This window comes from Schistocerca cancellata, chromosome 1 (genome assembly GCF_023864275.1).
Source record: "Schistocerca cancellata isolate TAMUIC-IGC-003103 chromosome 1, iqSchCanc2.1, whole genome shotgun sequence".
NCBI classification, from domain to species: domain Eukaryota; kingdom Metazoa; phylum Arthropoda; class Insecta; order Orthoptera; family Acrididae; genus Schistocerca; species Schistocerca cancellata.
This window is the reverse complement of record NC_064626.1, coordinates 1,281,563,871-1,281,584,748: the sequence shown is the minus strand read 5'-3', so window position 1 is coordinate 1,281,584,748 and position 20,878 is coordinate 1,281,563,871. Positions and strand designations below refer to the sequence as shown.

Here is a 20,878-nt window from a genome sequence, read left to right as displayed (position 1 = left end):
TGCAAAGAAGTGGCATTAATTAGCGTTTATTTGAGACAGACAGCCGGCCGGGGTGGCCGAGCGGTTCTAGGCGCTACAGTCTGGAACCGCACTACCGCTACGGTCGTAGGTTCGAATCCTGCCTCGGGCATGGATGTGTGTGATGTCCTTAGGTTAGTTAGGGTTAAGTAGTTCTAAATTCTAGTGGACTGATGACCTCAGAAGTTAAGTTCCATAGTGCTCGGAGCCATTTGAACCAGTTTTTTGAGACAGCCAAACACTGTACACTGATTATCAGCAGTAATAAGATTATCTTTTGTGTGTACAGATGTTCTCAGTTGCTCAGTGTCCACGTTTATGTAGTACTTGATATACCAGTGTTAGGTTGTTCCTTGTCACTAGTCAGATGTATAAACCTATTTTCACCAATGATGGAGGATGTTACAGACTTTTCAAATTTACTCATACCTTCCAGGGAGTTTCTCCTTGTTTCACATTTTATACATTTCCGCCTCTGCATACAAGCTGGCTTCCGATAGCGCCCCATATGTTCCACTGGGTTCTGATCAGGCGGTGTGATCGCCAAGACGACGTCAGTTCACTATCATGCACCTCACCATTGAATCGCGATTAAGGCTTTGTGACACAGACAGACGTCGCTGTCAGGGAAGACGCCAAGGCTGAAAGGATGCAGACGTTCCACAACAATGTTCACGTAGTCCACAACTGTCCTTCTGCCTTCGGTAACTAACATGCCCTCCTGATCATGAGCTGTTTTGATCGGCTTGCGCCCTTCAGGAGGTGCAAGTTTCGAGTAGTCGTTCTTCTGGATAACGGCGAATCCGGACACGACCGTCGACCTGAAGTACCAAGACACGTGGTTCATCCGACCAAGCGATACGCTCCGTGCCCACTGCAGTCGTAGTTGACCACGTCGTTGGGTCACCATGGAAACACTTAGGGCTGCTCCGACGGAGCCCCATGTTCAACTATGTGAACTGGACGGTGTGCTCTGAAACACTTGTGCCTACACCAGGATTCTACCCTGTCTTCAGATATGCCACTGATCACCGCCTATCCTGCTTTAAGGGCAGAACACCGATCTCCAAGTTTGTAATGAGGCGTGGACGTCCAACAATTTGTCGCGTGCTCGTGGTCACCGTCTTTCAGCTACTTACCGTACATGCTCACGCCAGTAGCACGCGAACAGCCTAGTAGCTAGTCCGTTTCTGAGGTGCTCATTCCCAGGCTTTCGGCCATAACAATCTATTCTCTGTCGAAGTGGATTTCCCCGTTTGCGGTCCATATCATCGCTAGAATTATTCCCTCACATCTGCGATCCACTTGTATACTTTCCTTACCGCATCTCTTCATGAGAGATGTCCGCCCCCGGTAGCTGAGTGGTCAGCGCAACAGAATGTCAGTCGTAAGGGCCCGGGTTCAATTCCCGGCTGGGTCGGAGATTTTCTCCGCCCAGGGACTGGGTGTTGTGTTGTCCTAATCAACATCATTTCATCCCCACCGACGCGCAAGTCGCCGAAGTGGCGTCAAATCGAAAGACTTGCACCCGGCGAGCGGTCTACCCGACGGGAGGCCCTAGTCACACGACATGGGGAGAGATCACAATAAAACAATTCTACAATGTCAAGATGTTTGTCTACTACACCAAGTCCATGTGCAACAGTTCAGACAGGTAGAAGGGGCGTCTGGCCATGGCTGCCGGGGTAGCAACTCTGTATGCTTCCAAGCGGTGCGGCGCCGCCCTATAAAGCTCGTTTGGTGGATGTGTCTGCCAGAACTATTTGCAATCACGTGGCTGGCGTATCAGAGTAGCTCCTGGGCTAGCTGTTACCTCTGGTGAAGCTGTTCTGCAGGCTCAGCGAACAGGTAGCAGCCTCTGGGGCCGTTGGCGGAGACCTAGTGTTGTGCTGTGTTGCGGCCGCCGGTAAATATTTGTGTGTTGACAACACAGACGACGTACGTTTTCCTGATGAGTATGCGCCCTGTGATGCAGGCATCCCGTGTTGGTTCGACGTGAAGTGGGATGCCGATGCAGTAGGCGCTACGATGTACGAAGTAGGCGGACACAGCAGACTGGACCGTTAGAAGTCGTCATAAATAAATTTTTGTTGCTGTTTTGCCTGCTGTCTCAGATTTGCCTACCATCGGTTGAAGATAGTCGCTGATAGCAGGAAGCTGCATGATGTATCTCTGGGCCGCTGTCGTGACTGATCTGTGTTATATTATCTGTAAATGTGATATCCTTCCTCAATCGGCCTTCAAAATTAATAAATCCACTGAAAATTAATATAGCGATGATTCCACTCCAGTAAATAGCTCAAAGTACTTTAAACGTTTCTTAGAACACGAGTGATTATCTGGAATTGGTTTCGACATGGTATTTTGTAAAAACAAAGCTGTTGACTTTCAACAATGAGCACTCGCAGAGTTGTTATATTTGGTAGGCGAAGTACACTTTCGTTTCAAAATTTCACAGTCCGCAAATCATTTACTATGCCCTCACAAATATTAAAAGCACTTCTAAACTGTCCATCGTATACATGTAACATTAGTTCACTCGTATACACGCTCTGTTCATTTGCCACAGTTCGTCTTCATGACACAGTCCACTTGCACCTTCCACTTCGCTAGCAAATATAATTTTACTTATAAGTGCACTCGCCGTTACACTCTTCGTTCATCTCTCCTGCCCATAAATTTTCAATCCGAGTCCAAACGACCACTCTTAAATTCTTCAAAGACGACATAGCAAACATTTCCCATTACATGATTTTTGTTCTCTACTCTCTTGAGAATCTTCATCAGAAAATTAATTCTTCTCCTTCTTTCGTCTTCATATCGGCATCTCTTCTCTCTTGACACTCTTTCACGGTCCTTGGGGGTTGGGTTGTTTGGGGAAGGAGACCAGACATCGAGGTCATCGGTCTCATCGGATTTGGGAAGGATAGGGAAGAATGTTGGCCGTGCCCTTTCAAAGGAACCATCCCGGCATTTGCCTGGAGCGATTTAGGGAAATCACGGAAAACCTAAATCAGGATGGCCGGACGCGGTATTGAACCGTCGTCCTCCCGAATGCGAGTCCAGTGTGCTAACCACTGCGCCACCTCGCTCGGTGCACGGTCCTTGAATAATTAATTTCCACAAACGAGATGTCTCATCTTTCAGTTCGCAGCTCTGCACCAATTCGTCTCCATTACTGACTGCGACGACACCCTTCTTTAGGTCGACAGTTTCTGCAGAGCGTCTTTACTTTGCAGAACGTAGACGATAATTACCAGCTCGTTGGCATGGTACTTCATAACATTGACGACAAAATTTACCTTACGTGCAGTCAGTACGTTAATATTACTCAGAAGTGCAAAAAAAAGGAATACATTTACAAAAAAAAAAAAAAAAAATTCTTGCATTCGAATTCTTATTTGTCATTTGTATTAGAAGTTTTACATTGGACTCTAGATGATTAACGAAACAGAAGATACCATCGGATTAACAGATAACAGTTACATAGGACCAAAATCTTTGTAACGACTCATGCTGGCGGGGGATGTTGATAGATACAATAGGTTTTTGTGAATGGGAAGGTGGACTGCCTGAGCGAAATTGCCACTGAGTCAGCACCAGGCTTAGACGTGGGTAACTCAATGGTCTGGGTGACCTTGCTTCCTTCAAAAAATCCTGGAGTTCGCCAAAAACTGAGCCAACGAATTACAGCCACGTATTTAAATCGTGTACGCCTTGTCTAGTATAACACCTGTGTGATAAATTCGTGACTTTTAGGTGAAGAGTGTCGGTCCGTTATCATCTGGAATAGATTAATTACCGTTTCAGCGTCGCAGTTAATACAAGATGTCATGGTAGGCGGTACCATCCCCTGAATGGCTGAAGGAGACATTCATTGTACGAGCTGGTGAAGATGGTACCACTTGTGAAAGCACTTTGTCGTGAGCACCTGCGAGAGGGGGACGCACGAGATTTCTTCCTTAACACTCGTAAGCTGTTGTAGGGTTTCACTATAGTATAGCGCAACATTGGTGAGATGTTGTGTATCAATCTTGCGTCATTGAAGTTGTGTTTCCCTATTGTTGAAAGATATGTGGCCTATCTGTTCACGCAAATACGAGGTGCATTCAAGTTCTAAGGCCTCCGATTTTTTTTTCTCCGGACTGGAAAGAGATAGAAACATGCGCATTGTTTTAAAATGAGGCCGCATTCATTGTCAATACGTCCCAGAGATGGCAGCGCCGTACTGCAGATGGAATTTTACCGCCAGCAGCGAGAATGAGAACTGTTTTAAATACTTAAAATGGCGATGTTTTCCTTACTTGAACAGTGTGCAATCATTCGTTTTCTGAATTTGCGTGGTGTGAAACCAACTGAAATTCATCGACAGTTGAAGGAGACATGTGGTGATAGAGTTATGGATGTGTCGAAAGTGCGTTCGTGGGTGCGACAGTTTAATGAAGGCAGAACATCGTGTGACAACAAACCGAAACAACCTCGGGCTCGCACAAGCCGGTCTGACGACATGATCGAGAAAGTGGAGAGAATTGTTTTGGGGGATCGCCAAATGACTGTTGAACTGATCGCCTACAGAGTTGACATTTCTGTGGGTTCTGTACACACAATCCTGCATGACGACCTGTAAATGCGAAAAGTGTCATGCAGGTGGGTGCCACGAATGCTGACGGACGACCACACGGCTGCCCGTGTGGCGTGTTGCCAAGCAATGTTGATGCGCAACGATAGCATGAATGGGACTTTCTTTTCGTCGGTTGTGACAATGGATGAGACGTGGATGCCATTTTTCAATCCAGAAACAAAGCGCCAGTCAGCTCAATGGCAGCACACAGATTCACCGCCACCAAAAAAATTTCGGGTAACCGCCAGTGCTGAAAAAATGATGGTGTCCATGTTCTGGGACAGCGAGGCCGTAATCCTCACCCATTGCGTTTCAAAGGGCACTATGGTAATAGGTGCATCCTACGAAAATGTTTTGAGGAACAAATTCCTTCCTGCACTGCAACAAAAACGTCCGGGAAGGGCTGCACGTGTGCTGTTTCACCAAGACAACGCACCCGCACATCGAACTAACGTTACGCAACAGTTTGTTCGTGATAACAACTTTGAAGTGATTCCTCATGCTCCCTACTCACCTGACCTGGCTCCTAGTGACTTTTGGCTTTTTGCAACAATGAAAGACACTCTCCGTGACCGCACATTCACCAGCCGTGCTGCTATTGCCTCAGCGATTTTCCAGTGGTCAAAACAGACTCCTAAAGAAGCCTTCGCCGCTGCCATGGAATCATGGTGTCAGCGTTGTGAAAAATGTGTACGTCTGCAGGGCGATTACGTCGAGTAACGCCAGTTTCATCGATTTCGGTTGAGTAGTTAATTAGAAAAAAAATCGGAGGCCTTATAACTTGAATGCACCTCGTAATGATATTATATTTCTTTCGCAAAATTAATCAAAAAGTGTAGGTGGTGGGGCTTGACAATTGTAATGAAAGAAGTCTTATTGTCTTTTATCTTGTTTATTTAGGTTTGGGAAGCTGGTGGCGACATTTGTGCTTTTATATGTTCGTGTTGATGTTAATGTACATCCTGTAGGCAATGTTGGGTGTATCCATTGTGCAACAGGTCACAGAGGTGAGGGCACAGATGAGGGGCAACTGAGCAGCACTGAGAACACCTCTGGCTACTTCTTTCCACAGGCTACAGGGACAACATACACAAACAGTACAGCAACAGCGCTTCGAACCCCAATGCACACGGCTTATACCATCGCAGCTAATACCAGTACCTATACTGCTGACTGTGTCTGACTATGTGAGATGTTTCTGTTGACAGGAATAGGTTGCATCTAGGGCAGATGTCTCTGAGGGAGCAATTGAGGCAGCATGACAAACAGCTGTACGAGGCCCTGCTGATCCAGCAACAGGAAGCCGAGAACAACCAGAAGCTGCAGCTATTCGTTGCTGATGTAAGGTGTTTCTGTTGACAGGAGAAGTGGCTGTAACTGGGCCAGGCTTCGCCGAGGGAGCGGCTGCGACAGGATGACGAATAGCTGTGGGAGGCACTGCTGACTCGGCAGCGGGTGGTGAGGTCAGCCAGTGTCCGCACCTGTTTATTGCTGACATAAGGTGTTTCTGTTGGCAGGAGGAGAAAAGGTTGCGGCTGGGACAGGCGTCGCTGAGGGAACAGCTGCGTCAGCGCGACGAACAGCTGCAGGAGGCGCTGCTGGCACAGCAGCAGGCGGCCGAGGACAACAAGAGGCTGCGCCAGGAGAACGTGCAGCTGCAGCGCCGCAAGGTGACGCCGAGACGTTTCTAAACTTTTATAACTAAAACAGTCACGTAAGCACAGTTATCATGTGGTGCAGACCCAAACTGTGGTTACAAGAATCCCGTAATTTTTACACCTTTGTGAGGATAATGTGAAATGCAAAGAAATTCGTTCAAAGCTCTTGACCTAGGTTTCGACGTCTTTAAAAACGCCTTATTCAGAAAGGTAAACGGCTACACATACAATAGTCAGCATTATATACATATTAAAATGTAGGTGTATCCTAACGAGGATCCCAGCTTATTGTTGGTGCACCCAGCCACGTTCAGGTTCAAGAGCTTAAATTTTTGAGTGCTCCGTGCCTGGCAGTGACCAAATACAGAATATTTCAAAAAAGATTGATCTAACTTCACAAGACTGTACAGCTACGTTTTTGCTCCTCAAGCTGTCCTATGGTGTATGGCAGAGGGTACCTCTGGTGCCACTGTCTCCCTTTTGTTTGTTTCGTTTGCATGCCACGTGGGAAGGACAACTGTCTTTAAACTCCCGTATGGGACCTACTTTGTCAGATATTCTTATCGTGATTATATTGCAAGAAATACGTTGGAGAAAGTAACATGTTGCTCAGCGCTTCTTTTAACGTAGAGTAACCATATCTTTGATACACAGTGCCCCTCTTGTAGTAACAGCCGCTGGAATTTGGTCAGTGTCTCCATAACGCCCACGCACTCCCAAAATTATCCCATGATGAAACATAACACTGTTCATCGTATCTTCTCGTTTCTGTTAATCCAGTCTGATAAGTTGACAGACTGATGAAAAATACTGAACCATCATTTGAACAACTGTTTTCTTCGTGTATGAACTACTTCTTCATTAAGATTACTATAACGAAACTAATCCTGACATCTCATTTTCCTGCAATTATTTCTTAGTGCTCATTTCATTTTGTGCTGCCCCAGATGGTCACTAGTAGGTATTTTAGGGTTATTGCTGTTTTCAGAGAGTTTTCACCAGCAACATAATTGAACAGTAATGTACCTCTTCGCCTAATTTCACGCAGTATGTTACATTTATTTACGTTCGTGGTCAACCGCGAGTCTTGAACAAATAATCATGCAACTGTCTTCCTGCATTTTGGTACGACGGCTGTCGCTGCCAACTTCCCGTAGACAACAGCATCGTATTCATTAGGCCTGTGGAGTTTACGACGCTTTAAACAGTAATAGCCCTATAAAACTCCAGAGATCACCTCTACACCTGTTGATTTCGTCCCACTATAATGTATTGAGTTCTATGGCTTAAGAGACCTATGTGTTCTACATGGATGAAGATGCAAACTTGGGGTCAATTTTAACTTGCAGCCTGAAAATGCACCGACGGAAAAAAGTCACATCACCACGAAGGAGTTGTGCGACATAAACGAAATGTGGTAGGCATCTTCCTAGATCTGAAAGATAGTGTGTATTCAAATTACATGCAGTTGTACGAGGGTCACTCCAAAAGAAATGCACACTATTTCTTTAAATCCATCTTTTATCCTACATGTTTGAACGTTTTACAGTTTGTAGATACATCCTTTAGGAACAATATTTTCATTTCTCCACATAATTTCCATCCCTCTCATATGCCTTACGCCATCTTGTAACCAGCGCCTGTATACCCGCACGGTAAAATTCTGGACCAACCTGTTGGAGCCACTGTTTGGCAGCGTGGCCAAGGGAGGTATCATCTTCGAACCTTTTTCCACGAAGAGAGTCTTTCAGTTTCCCAAAGAGATGGTAGTCACATGGAGCCAGGTCAGGACTGTAAGGCGGGTGTTTCAGTGTTGTCCATCCGAGTTTTGTGATCACTTCCATGGTTTTTTGACTGACATGTGGTCGTGCATTGTCGTGCAACAACAAAACATCCTACTTTTGCTGATGTGGTCGAACACGACTCAGTCGATCTTGACGTTTCTTCAGTGTCGTCACATATGCATCAGAATTTATGGTGGTTCCACTTGGCATGATGTCCACAAGCAAGAGTCCTTCGGAGTCGAAAAACACTGTAGCCACAACGTTTCCAGCAAAAGGTGTGGTTTTCAATTTTCTTTTCTTGGGTGAATTTGCATGATGCCACTCCATTGATTGCCTCTTCGTCTCTGGTGAAAAATGATGGAGCCATGTTTCATCACCTGTCACAATTCTTCCAAGAAATTCATCTCCTCCATTCTCGTACTGTTCCAAAAGTTCGCTGCATACCGTTGTTCTTGTTTCTTTGTGAGCCACTGTCAACATACTGGGGACCCACGTGGTATAAACCTTTTTTAACACCAACACTTTCAGTATTCTCCAAAAACGGCCTTCCCCTATCCCAACGTAGCGTGACAATTCGTTCACTGTGATGCGTCTGTCAGCAGTCACCAATTCGTTAACTCTCTGCACATTGTCTGGAGTGTCTGACTCTCCGAGGACAATCCTCAATATTGTCGTGCCCGCTTTCATCACGTAACCTGCTTGCCCATCGACTAACTGTACTGCGATCGACAGTAGTATCTCCATACGCCTTTTTCAACCTCTTGTGGATGTTTCCCACTGTCTCGTTTTCACAGAACAGGAATTGTATGACAGCACGTTGCGCTGAGTGTAGCAGCCATCTTGAAGGCATGTTGTGACGGCGCCACTCACGAGAACAGGTTGAACTAAGTTTGAAAACAAGCGGGAAGGATGTATTTTTTTTTTCCGTCAGTCTACTGACTGGTCTGATGCGGCCCGCAACGAATTCCTGTGCTAACCTCTTCATCTCAGAGTAGCACTTGCAACCTACGTCCTCAATTATTTGTTTGACGTATTCCAATCTCTGTCTTCCTTTACAGTTTTTGCCCTCTACAGCTCCCTCTAGTACCATGGAAGTCATTCCCTCATGTCTTAGCAGCTGTCCTATCATCCTGTCCCTTCTCCTTATCAGTGTTTTCCACATATTCCTTTCCTCTCCGATTCTGCGTAGAACCTCCTCATTCCTTACCTTATCAGTCCACCTAATTTTCAACATTCGTCTATAGCACCACATCTCAAATGCTTCGATTCTCTTCTGTTCCGGTTTTCCCACAGTCCATGTTTCACTACCATACAATGCTGTACTCCAGACGTACATCCTCAGAAATTTCTTCCTCAAATTAAGGCCAGTATTTGATATTAGAAGACTTCCTTAGGCCAGAAATGCCTTTTTTGCCATAGCGAGTCTGCTTTTGATGTCCTCCTTACTCCGTCCGTCATTGGTTATTTCACTGCCTAGGTAGCAGAATTCCTTAACTTCATTGACTTCGTGACCATCAATCCTGATGTTAAGTTTCTCGCTGTTCTCATTTCTACTACTTCTCATTACCTTCGTCTTTCTCCGATTTACTCTCAAACCATACTGTGTACTCATTAGACTGTTCATTCCGTTCAGCAGATCATGTAATTCTTCTTCACTTTCACTCAGGATAGCAATGTCATCAGCGAATCGTATCATTGATATCCTTTCACCTTGTATTTTAATTCCACTCCTGAACCTTTCTTTTATTTCCATCATTGCTTCCTCGATGTACAGATTGAAGAGTAGGGGCGAAAGGCTACTACAGCCTTGTCTTACACCCTTCTTAATACGAAGCACTTCATTCTTGATCGTCCACTCTTATTATTCCCTCTTGGTTGTTGTACATATTGTATATGACCCGTCTCTCCCTATAGCTTACCCCTACTTTTTTCAGAATCTCGAACAGCTTGCACCATTTTATATCGTCGAACGCTTTTTCCAGGTCGACAAATCCTATGAAAGTGTCTTGATTTTTCTTTAGCCTTGCTTTCATAATTAGCCGTAACGTCAAAATTGCCTCTCTCGTCCCTTTACTTTTCCTAAAGCCAAACTGATCGTCACCTAGCGCATTCTCAATTTTCTTTTCCATTCTTCTCTATATTATTCTTGTAAGCAGCTTCGATGCGTGAGCTGTTAAGCTGATTGTGCGATAATTCTCGCAGTTGTCAGCTCTTGCCGTCTTCGGAATTGTATAGATGATGCTTTTACGAAAGTCAGATGGTATGTCGCCAGACTCATATATTCTACACACCAACGTGAATAGTCGTTTTGTTGCCACTTCCCCCAATGATTTTAGAAATTCTGATGGAATGTTATCCATCCCTTCTGCCTTATTTGACCGCAAGTCCTCCAAAGCTCTTATAAATTCCGATTCTAATACTTGAGCCCCTATCTCTTCTAAATCGACTCCTGTTTCTTCTTCTATCACATCAGACAAATCTTCACCCTCATAGAGGCTTTCAATGTATTCTTTCCACCTATCTGCTCTCTCCTCTCCATTTAACAGTCGAATTCCCGTTGCGCTCTTAATGTTACCACCGTTGCGTTTAATGTCACCAAAGGTTGTTTTGACTTTCCTGTATGCTGAGTCTGTCCTTCCGACAATCATATCTTTTTCGATGTCTTCACATTTTTCCTGCAGCCATTTCGTCTTAGGTTCCCTGCACTTCCTATTTATTTCATTCCTCAGCGACTTGTATTTCTGTATTCCTGATTTTCCCGGAACATGTTTGTACTACTCCTTTCATCAATGAACTGAAGTATTTCTTCTGTTACCCATGGTTTCTTCGCAGCTACCTTCTTTGTACCTATGTTTTCCTTCCCAACTTCTGTGATGATGTATGTACAGACTGTAAAACTTTCACACATGCAGAATGAAAACTGTATTTTTACAAAAATAGTGTGCGTTTCTTTTGGAGTGAGCCTCGTATAAGAGCAAATCAGGTTTGCTTTAAATACGTTGGCCGTGCGGTTCTAAGCGCGTCAGTTTGGAACCGCGTGACCGCTACGGTCGCAGGTTCGAATCCTGCCTCGGGCATGGATGTGTGTGATGTCCTTGGGTTAGTTGGGTTTGGGTAGTTCTAAGTTCTAGGGGACTGGTGACCTCAGTAGTTAAGTCCCATAGTGCTCAGAGCCATTTGAACCATTTTTTTTTAAATACGTGCTGTAACGGTCGTTACCTTTGAGAATGGACGTGGTGAGTTGATTTTAATCAAAAATGCCTTTAACACGACAAAGACGCCATTATCAACACAGCACAGAGTTTGAACGAGGTCATGTGATAGGGCTCCGAGAAGCTGGATGTTTCTTCTGCGATTCTGCAAAGCGACTTGGAAGGAATGTAGCCACTGTACATGACTGCTGGTAGCTGTGGTCACGAGAACTTACGGTCGCAAGAAGACCGGATTCCGGACGGCCACGTGGCAATACCCAGAGGGAAGACCATCGTGTTCGGCGTATGGCTCTGGGGCATCGTACTGCGTCTGCAGCAGCAATTTGAGCAGCAGCTGGTGTGGCAGTGGCACAGAGAACTGCTGCAAATAGGTTACTTGAAGGACAGCTTTTAGCCAGACGCCCTCTAGCATGCATTCCACTGACCCCAAACCACTCTCATTTACGATTTCAGCGGTGCCAAGTGAGAGCTCGTTGGAGGGCAGGGTCGAAGTCTGTTGTGTTTTCTGATGAAATCTGGTACTACCTTTGTGCCAGTGATGGCCATTGTTGAGAGCCTGCACCCAACCTGTCTGCATGCTGCACACACCGGACCTACTCCTGGAGTTGTGGTCTGAGGTGCAATTTACGAGGTGCATTCAAGTTCTAAGGCCTCCGATTTTTTTTCTCCGGACTGGAAAGAGATAGAAACATGCGCATTGTTTTAAAATGAGGCCGCATTCATTGTCAATACGTCCCAGAGATGGCAGCACCGTACGGCAGATGGAATTTTACCGCCAGCGGCGAGAATGAGAACTGTTTTAAATACTTAAAATGGCGACGTTTTCCTTACTTGAACAATGTGCAATCATTCGTTTTCTGAATTTGCGTGGTGTGAAACCAATTGAAATTCATCGACAGTTGAGGGAGACATGTGGTGACGGAGTTATGGATGTGTCGAAAGTACGTTCGTGGGTGCGACAGTTTAATGAAGGCAGAACATCGTGTGAAAACAAATCGAAACAGCCTCGGGCTCGCACAAGCCGGTCTGACGACATGATCGAGAAAGTGGAGAGAATTGTTTTGGGCGATCGCCGAATGACTGTTGAACAGATCGCCTCCAGAGTTGGCATTTCTGTGGGTTCTGTGCACACAATCCTGCATGACGACCCGAAAATGCGAAAAATGTTATCCAGGAGGGTGCCACGAATGCTGACGGACGACCACACGGCTGCCCGTGTGGTATGTTGCCGAGCAATGTTGACGCGCAACGACAGCATGAAGGGGACTTTCTTTTCGTCGGTTCTGACAATGGATGAGACATGGATGCCATTTTTCAATTCAGAAACAAAGCGCCAGTCAGCTCAATGGAAGCACACAGATTCATCGCCACCAAAAAAATTTCGGGTAACCGCCTGTGCTGAAAAAATGATGGTGTCCATGTTCTGGGACAGCGAGGGCGTAATCCTTACCCATTGCGTTCCAAAGGGCACTACGGTAACAGGTGCATCCTACGAAAATGTTTTGAAGAACAAATTCCTTTCTACACTGCAACAAAAACGTCCGCGAAGGGCTGCGCGTGTGCTGTTTCACCAAGACAACCCACCCGCACATCGAGCTAACGTTACGCAACAGTTTCTTTGCGATAACAACTTTGAAGTGATTCCTCATGCTCCCTACTCACCTGACGTGGCTGCTAGTGACTTTTGGCTTTTTCCAACAATGAAAGACACTCTCTGTGGCCGCACATTCACCAGCCGTGCTGCTATTGCCTCAGCGATTTTCCAGTGGTCAAATCAGACTCCTAAAGAAGCCTTCGCCGCTGCCATGGAATCATGGCGTCAGCGTTGTGAAAAATGTGTACGTCCTTAGAGCGATTACGTTGAGAAGTAACGCCAGTTTCATCGATTTCGGGTGAGTAGTTAATTAGAAAAAAAATCGGAGGCCTTATAACTTGAATGCACTTCGTATTCACCGTTTTCGAGTGCTGGGTACGGTGCACCTCGTAGTACGACACTCTCGTGATCATCCCACCCACCTTGACGCTAAATTTGTACTAAATCTGGTGGTTCGACCTGTTGTGCTGCCATTCATTAACAGCATTCAATGGAGTGTATTCCAACAGGATAACGTTCACCCACATACCACTGTTGTAAGCCAACATGTTCTACGGAGTTTCGCCATGTTGCTTTGGCCTGCTCCATCGTCAAACCTGTCTCCCGTCTAACAGGTGTTGAACATATCACCGGACAACAACGCCAGCATCATCCGCAAACAGCGTTAACCCTCTTTCTATTGACCAAGTGCAACAGGTATAGAACTCAGTCTCACAGATTGTCATCCGGTACCAGTACATTACAATGTATGCACGTTTACATGCTTACATTCAACATTCTGGAGCTTATACCGGCTATTAATGTACCATCATTTCACATTTGCAATGGCTCATCTCCTGCTCTCATTAACCTGTGATCTCACAATGTTAACCATTGAAATATGGTACCTAGACAAATGTATTCTAGAAATTTCATTACTCCACATTAATTATTTATTGCTGTTGCGGTTTTTTCCCCTGAGTTTATACGTTTGGGCAACAGCCTTGCCGCATGGGATACACCGGTTTGCATCAGACCACCGAAGTTATGCGCTGTCGGGCGTGGCCGGCATTTGTGTTTCAGGTTTGTGTATGGTTACCTTTTGTATGAAGGAGGTGGTGTGGAGTTATTTTAGGTTTGTGAGCGTGGCTTTTTTGCGCGCAGGAGGAGCTGGAGCAGCGGCTGCAGGCGCAGCGGGAGGAGGCGGCGCGGCTGCAGCGCGTGGCGGAGGGTGCGAGGCGGCAGGGGTCGCGCCACCGGCAGCAGCACGTGGCCACCGGCTTCCGGCTCGCCTGGGCGCTGCTGCTCGAGCAGCAAGGTAGGTTGCCGCGGAGCTAGAGATGGGGGATCCACTCTTGAACTAATTCATAGAGTTGAATCTTTCAAAGGAGTGAACAATCAGTGATTCAGAAAAAAAGAACGGTAGCTCCAAACGTTTCCCACGGCAGAGAGAGAGAGAGAGAGAGACGGAGCATATCAGCTGCGCCTCTGCTGGTCAGAGCACAGTGCACGCCACACAACACAGCCAGCGCCGGCCTCTGCCCTGCTTCTACCTTGGCTGCCTACATTGTGCAGTGCCCCATTGGATTTTGTGTTTCACATATGCCGTGCTGTGTCTGTGCGTCGTCTGCCGCGTGCAGTGTCTGGCGGCGATCGTTTCAGTCGCACGTCCTGCCCTCTGGGCAGTTGATGCGAGCAACAGGACAGAGAGCCACCTAGCGGATAACATAGGAACTACTTGCAACAACCTGCTCGCAAGGGAACGGATGATTTGTCTCGGAGCGGGTGAGTTCACCACTCCCCCCACCCTCGGAACTCGCCCGCTCAACGCTCACCCCACCGTCTCGACTCTAACCAGAGCGTTGAGCAAAGCGACTCAGGTGTCACTCTGGTCCCTGCAGTCTCAGCTCACGCAGTAATATAGGTCGCGGCTCGACCTGCTCGACTCAGCGCCTCTGCATCGGAGTTCGTCCCCACTGGGTATTGTTCTTCGTAGTAATACCGCTATGTATATTACATTATTATGTTATGTATACATCAATTGTTTTTATTTTATTTTTATTTGTTTAAACTGATTAGATTAGGTTCCTGATGACTCCTCTTACTAACGGATTTTTATTATGGACACTCGAATTTACGCTTTAATTACGAGCGAACCGATAAACGTATCGCAAAATGTGATACACCAATATTTTCCTTGTTTTATTCTGCGTAAGGCTATATGCAGCACTTTCGTTTTACAGTCAAATTTATATTTTTTTTTCTTATTCTGGTACGGATTTTGTGATTTTAGGCGTCTTCGGAAGGAAACGTTCACTTTAAAAATATATGGCTTGCGATGTATTTGTATGAGGTTAATGAAATTTTAATACATTATAGCCAAATATATTGTTAATGTAAATCTCAAGTTACAACATTTTCCGATCACCCAAAAAGCCACGATAGTGCAAAATAAATCAATAATCAAAAACTTTGTCGTATCGTGGAAATTTCAATAAACAATACAAAATTCTTACTCATTATCTGTGTTACTTCAAAATAGGATCAAATAAGATCAAAATACAGGTATAGTACTGGAATAAACCAAGTTTAAAGGGCAATGTGCCTTCCATTTATTTTCTATATTAAATGAGTGGTGAGTCATGAAAAAGAGCTAATTCATTTCAGGGAGTGAACAGTTCTGATCCAATCTCTGAAAAGAACAGTTTTGCCCATCTCTACGTGGAGCACAGCCCTGTCACCTCGCCAGTAGCCACAGCATCTTGATTCATGTGGCAGCAGTACTGCACACACATTTTATACTCGTATCTTATTCGGGGTAGTAAACCAACACTAGCTTGGAATATTCGAGGGGCATTCCGTAACTTGATGCAAAACATTTTTTTCTCGTTCAGTTTCTATTGAAAAAGTACGTAAATGCTGTCGGACATCACGGAATATCAGCGCTTCTGTTCATATAGTTTCATGGCGTTCCGATAGGTGGCCGCACTATATGTAGTTTTCAGAACGGCCTCTGTAACGGAGGGGTCTTCCAAGCAGAAAACTGTCATTGGCGGAAAACCATCTCCCTCTCTCTCTCTCTCTCTCTCTCTCCCTCTCTCTCTATTCATTTAGTCAGTTCCGCATCTTCGTGACCCCATGAACCAAATCACGCCACTTCTTCCTGTCTTGCACTTTCCCCGTACACCTTCTAGGTTGGAACACATTGCTTCTGTGATGCCATCGATCCATTTCATCCTCTGACGTCCTCTTCTTCTACTTCCTTCAATCTTCCCCAGCATTAATGTTTTTTCCAGCGAGGCATGCCTTCGCATTGTGTGTCCAAAGTAGGTCAGCTTTTGTTTTAACATTAGACCTTCCAAGGAGAAATCTGGTTTAATTTGCTCCAAAATTGATCTGTTGGTTCTCTTTGCAGTCCATGGAACTCTAAGAAGTTTCCTCCAACACCACAATTCGAAGGAGTAAATTCTTCGCCGTTCAGCCTTTCTAATGGTCCAGGACTCACACCCGTACATCACAACTGGAAAGACCATAGCCCTCACAATACGGATCTTTGTTGCTAGTGTTATATCTCTGGACCTTATAACCTTGTCAAGGTTTGACATCGCCTGTCTACCGAGCAACAGGCGTCTCCGGATTTCATGGCTGCAGTCGCCATCAGCAGAGGTCTGGGAACCGAGATAACTGAATGTGGTCACTACCTCCATGGTTTCTCCTGCTATATCCCACGAATTGGTAGGTGTAGTTGCCATAATTTTCGTTTTCTTCACATTCAGTATAAGACCGGCCTTTTCACTTTCGTGTTTCACCTTCAGTAAGAGTGTTCTCAATTCTTCTTCACTTTCTGCCAACAGGATCTTATCATCCGCGTACCTGAGGTTGTTTACATTTATTCCAGTTATTTTAATTCCTGTTTCTCCTTCATCTAGCCTCGCATTCCTCATAACATTTTCTCCATACAGACTGAATAGGTACGGTGACAGTATGCAGCCTCGCCGGACCTCTTTCTGAATCTTTATCCATTTCGTTGTTCCATGCATAGTTCTCACCGTGGCTTCTTGGTCAAGGTATAAACTCCGTATCAGATGAATGAGGTGATCTGGTACACCCATGTTTTTCAGTACGTTCCATAATTTGTTGTGATCGACGCAGTCAAAGCTTTGGCGTAGTCAATAAAGCAGAGGTACACATCTTTCTGGAATTCTCTCGCTTTTTCCATAATCCGCCGAATGTTAGCAATTTGATCTCTAGTTCCTCTTCCTTTCCTAAATCCAGCTTGTTCTTCTGGTAGTTCTCGATCTAGATATTGGCGAAGTCTATTTTGTAAGATTTTCAACATAACTTTGCTAGCATGTGAAATAAGTGCGATTCTTCGGTAATCTGAGCATTCTTTAGAACTTCTCTTCTTTGGAATGGGGATGAATACTGATCTTTTCCAGTCTTCTGGCCACTGCTGCGTGATCCATATTTTTTGACATATTGAGTGCAGCACTTTCACTGCATCCTTTCCAGTGACTTTAAACAATTCTGCTGGTATTTCATCATGTCCACTAGTTTTGTTATCAGCCATATTTTCAAGGGCCCACTGGATTTCGCTCTCCAAAATATCTGGGTCTAGTTCTAAATTAACATTAACATCAGCAGTAGGAGCCCTGTCATGATGCAGTTCTTTCTTGTATAGGTCTTCTACATATTCTGCCCATCTTTCCTTAACATCCTCTGCTTCACTCAGATCTTTCCCGTTTCTATCATTCCAATTTTTGCCTGGAATTTTCCTTTAATTTCTCTGATTTTCTTATAAAGATCTCGTCTTCCCCATTCCGTTACTATCTTCAACTTCCTTGCACTGTTCATTAAAGAATATATTTTTATCTCTTCTAGCTAATTTCTGAAAATCTTTATTTAATTCAAACATAGCTGATCTATCTGCCTTGATTTTTGCTTTCCTTCGTTCTTCTGCAACTTGCAGTGCCTCAACTGATAGCCATCTAGCCTTCTGTTCCTTTTCTTGGGAATGTGTTTCTCTGCGGCCTCCTTGACAGTATTAGCTACTTCTGTCCACATCTCTTGCGAGCTTTTGTCCTCCGGCTGTAATACATTAAATCTGTTTTGTACCTCTACAGCATAGTCGGAGGCTATAGAGTTAAGGTCGTATCTGCAAGTTGGGATACTTTTTGCTACATTCTGAAGTGTCAGCCGAAATTTTGCAATCAGGAGCTCATGATCTGATCCGCAGTCAGCCCCAGGTCTTGTTGTAGCTGATTGAACCGCGCTCTTCCATCTCTGATTACAAAGTATGTAATCAATTTGGTTCCGGTGATGGCCATCTGGCGAAGTCCAGTTATATAGGCGTCGTTTTGGTAGTTGAAACAGTGTATTAGTAATTATCAATGAATTTTCTTGGCAGAATTCTAGGAGTCTCTGTCCAGCTTCATTTGTTGCACCAAGACCATATTTCCCTGTTATGCCTTCTACAGCTTCATTTCCCACTTTTGCATTCCAATCTCCAGCTATGAAGACGATATCCTTTTTTGGTGTTGACAGTAGTAATTCTTGTAAATCTCCATAGGACTGGTCAATAATTTCCTTTTCAGCATCGGTTGTTGGTGCATAAACTTGAATTACTGTGATGTTGAGGGGCTGACCTTGAAGTCTGATGGACATCATTCTATCATTTTTATATTTGCATCCCATTACAGCTTTTCTCACTTTATCACTAACTATGAAGGCTACTCCATTACTTCTGTTGTTATCGTGCCCAGAATAATACACCATATGGCCATCCGAAGCAAGTTCTCCCATGCCAGTCCACCTCATTTCACTTATTCCCAATATGTCGATGTTAATTTTCTCCATTTCTCTTTTCACTATGTCTAGTTTTCCTTGATACATGGATCTTACATTCCATGTTCCTATGCAGTGCTTCTCTTTGCACCGTCTTACTCTTCGTGAAGCTCCTCTCAACCTGGTTCCCCCTGGAGATCCGATCGGGGAACTTGAACCTCCGGAACATTTTGAGCTGAGCGAAGCCATGGGGTTTTCTTGGGATAGTTCAGTGGTGGTTTCCCGTTGCCTTCCACTGTCCTCCAACTCCTATCTGCTCACCGACTCAGTTTCCTGCTGGGGTTGGTTGCCCAACCTTCCGCTGAGTTGCTCGGCTTGACAGGGGCACCACGTGTAGGTAGGAAGTTGGAGAATTGAGGTGACAGAGGCTGTGAGAGCTCTCTTGCTGAGTTCTTGTAATCGCGTATCACCCCCATTTTATGCCAGAGTCTCATGATGTCTGGAGAGACCCCCCCCCAGGTCATTCCCTGGGCCCTCGGAAACCATAGCATTGCATAAATTCATAGGGGCTTACATCATATTTACGGAGACCTGTGTCGTTGGGCAAGGCGTCTGTCATCATCGCAGCTAGGTTGTGCAAACCTATAAGACATCTCGCGTTACGCCTGGCCACACACTGCTGTAACTCCTGCAACGTGTGTGCGTCGCCACAAAAGTGCAAACGAACGCGCCTTCTCCATGACAACGCACGACATCACTCAAGTCTACACACCCGAGAGGAGTTCACAAAACTCCATTGGACTGTACTTCCTCATCCGCTATACAGCCCGTGTCTCGCACATTCCGACATTTTTTTAAAATTTGGCTCAGTGAAGGCTGCACTCCGCGGGAAGCAGTACGTGGACGATGAGGAGGTCACTGATACAAGATGTTGGCTCCGATAACGACCAGTGGAGAGGTACCAAACGGACATACGGGCCCTCCCAACAAGGTGGCGCAAGGCCGTCGCATTAATTATGGCATGTTCTTGTGAGTTTAGTACAATTCTAAGTTACTTGTGTAACCAGTCAATTATAACTGGGACATTTCCTGACTGGCTAAAATATGCAGATGTTAAGCCTCTATTCAAGAAAGGGGATAAAGAGATACCATCAAACTACAGACCGATTTCACTTTTGGCAGCATTCTAAAAGTTTTTAGAAAAAGTAATGTACAAACAGCTTCTCAACCATCTGACCACAAATAACATATTATCAAGAACACAGCTTGGATTTATAAAGGGTTCTGATATCGAGAAGGCTATTTACACCTACAGTGAAAATGTACTTAATTCATTAAATAACAAATTACAAGCAGCAGGTATTTTCTTTGATTTGTCAAAGGCATTTGATTGTGTAAACCACAACATCCTTTTAAATAAATTGGAATTCTATGGTGTCACGGGCAGTGCTGCAAAATGGTTCAAGTCATACCTCGCTAACAGGAAACAAAGGGTGTCAGTGCAGTGACTAGTGAATTAAGCCATCAGTCATCATCAGAATGGGAAGAAATTACGTGTGGTGTCCCACAAGGATCCATCTTAGGGCTATTGCTTTTTCTTGTGTACATTAATGATCTCTCATCAGTTACACTGCCAGAAGCAGAGTTCGTTTTGTTTGCAGATGACACAAGTATTGCAATAAATAGCATGTCGAGTGTAGTTCTAGATAGATCTGCTAATGATATTTTCATGGATATTAATAAATGGTTTAAAGCCAACTCACTGACATTAAACTTCGAAAAGACTCACTATATGCAATTCAGAACCTGTAAGAGGTTTCCACCGAGCATATGCATAAAGTATGAAGAAGACGAGATAGAAGATGTTGACTGTCTTAAATTCCTGGGATTACAACTTGATAATAAATTCAGTTGGGAGGAGCACACCACAGAACTGCAGAAACGCCTTAACAAATCTGTATTTGCAATTCGAGTGTTAGCTGACATAGGCGACATAAAAATTAAAAAGGTTGCATACTTTGCGTACTTTCATTCCATAATGTCATATGGTATAATATTTTGGGATAACTCTTCGAGTCAAACAAAAGTTTTCAGAGTCCAAAAGGGTGTAATACGTATTATTTGTGGAATAAGTTCACGGACGTCCTGTAGAAACCTCTTCAAAGAACTGCGTATACTAACTACTGCCTCTCAGTATATTTACTCCTTAATGAAATTTGTCCTAAATG

General features: G+C 44.7%; 1 protein-coding gene across 3 annotated transcripts in view; it reads left to right on the top strand.

The window, feature by feature from the left end:
- LOC126095093 (EF-hand calcium-binding domain-containing protein 4A-like) overlaps window positions 1-20,878 on the top strand; it is an 850,382-nt gene that overhangs the window by 813,493 nt on the left and 16,011 nt on the right. For all 3 annotated transcript variants that reach the window (XM_049909810.1, XM_049909791.1, XM_049909801.1), the window contains 2 exons: window positions 6,157-6,309; window positions 14,031-14,184. In XM_049909810.1, coding sequence (XP_049765767.1) covers window positions 6,157-6,309; window positions 14,031-14,184 — 307 coding nt within the window. The remainder of the gene's footprint in view (window positions 1-6,156; window positions 6,310-14,030; window positions 14,185-20,878) is intronic.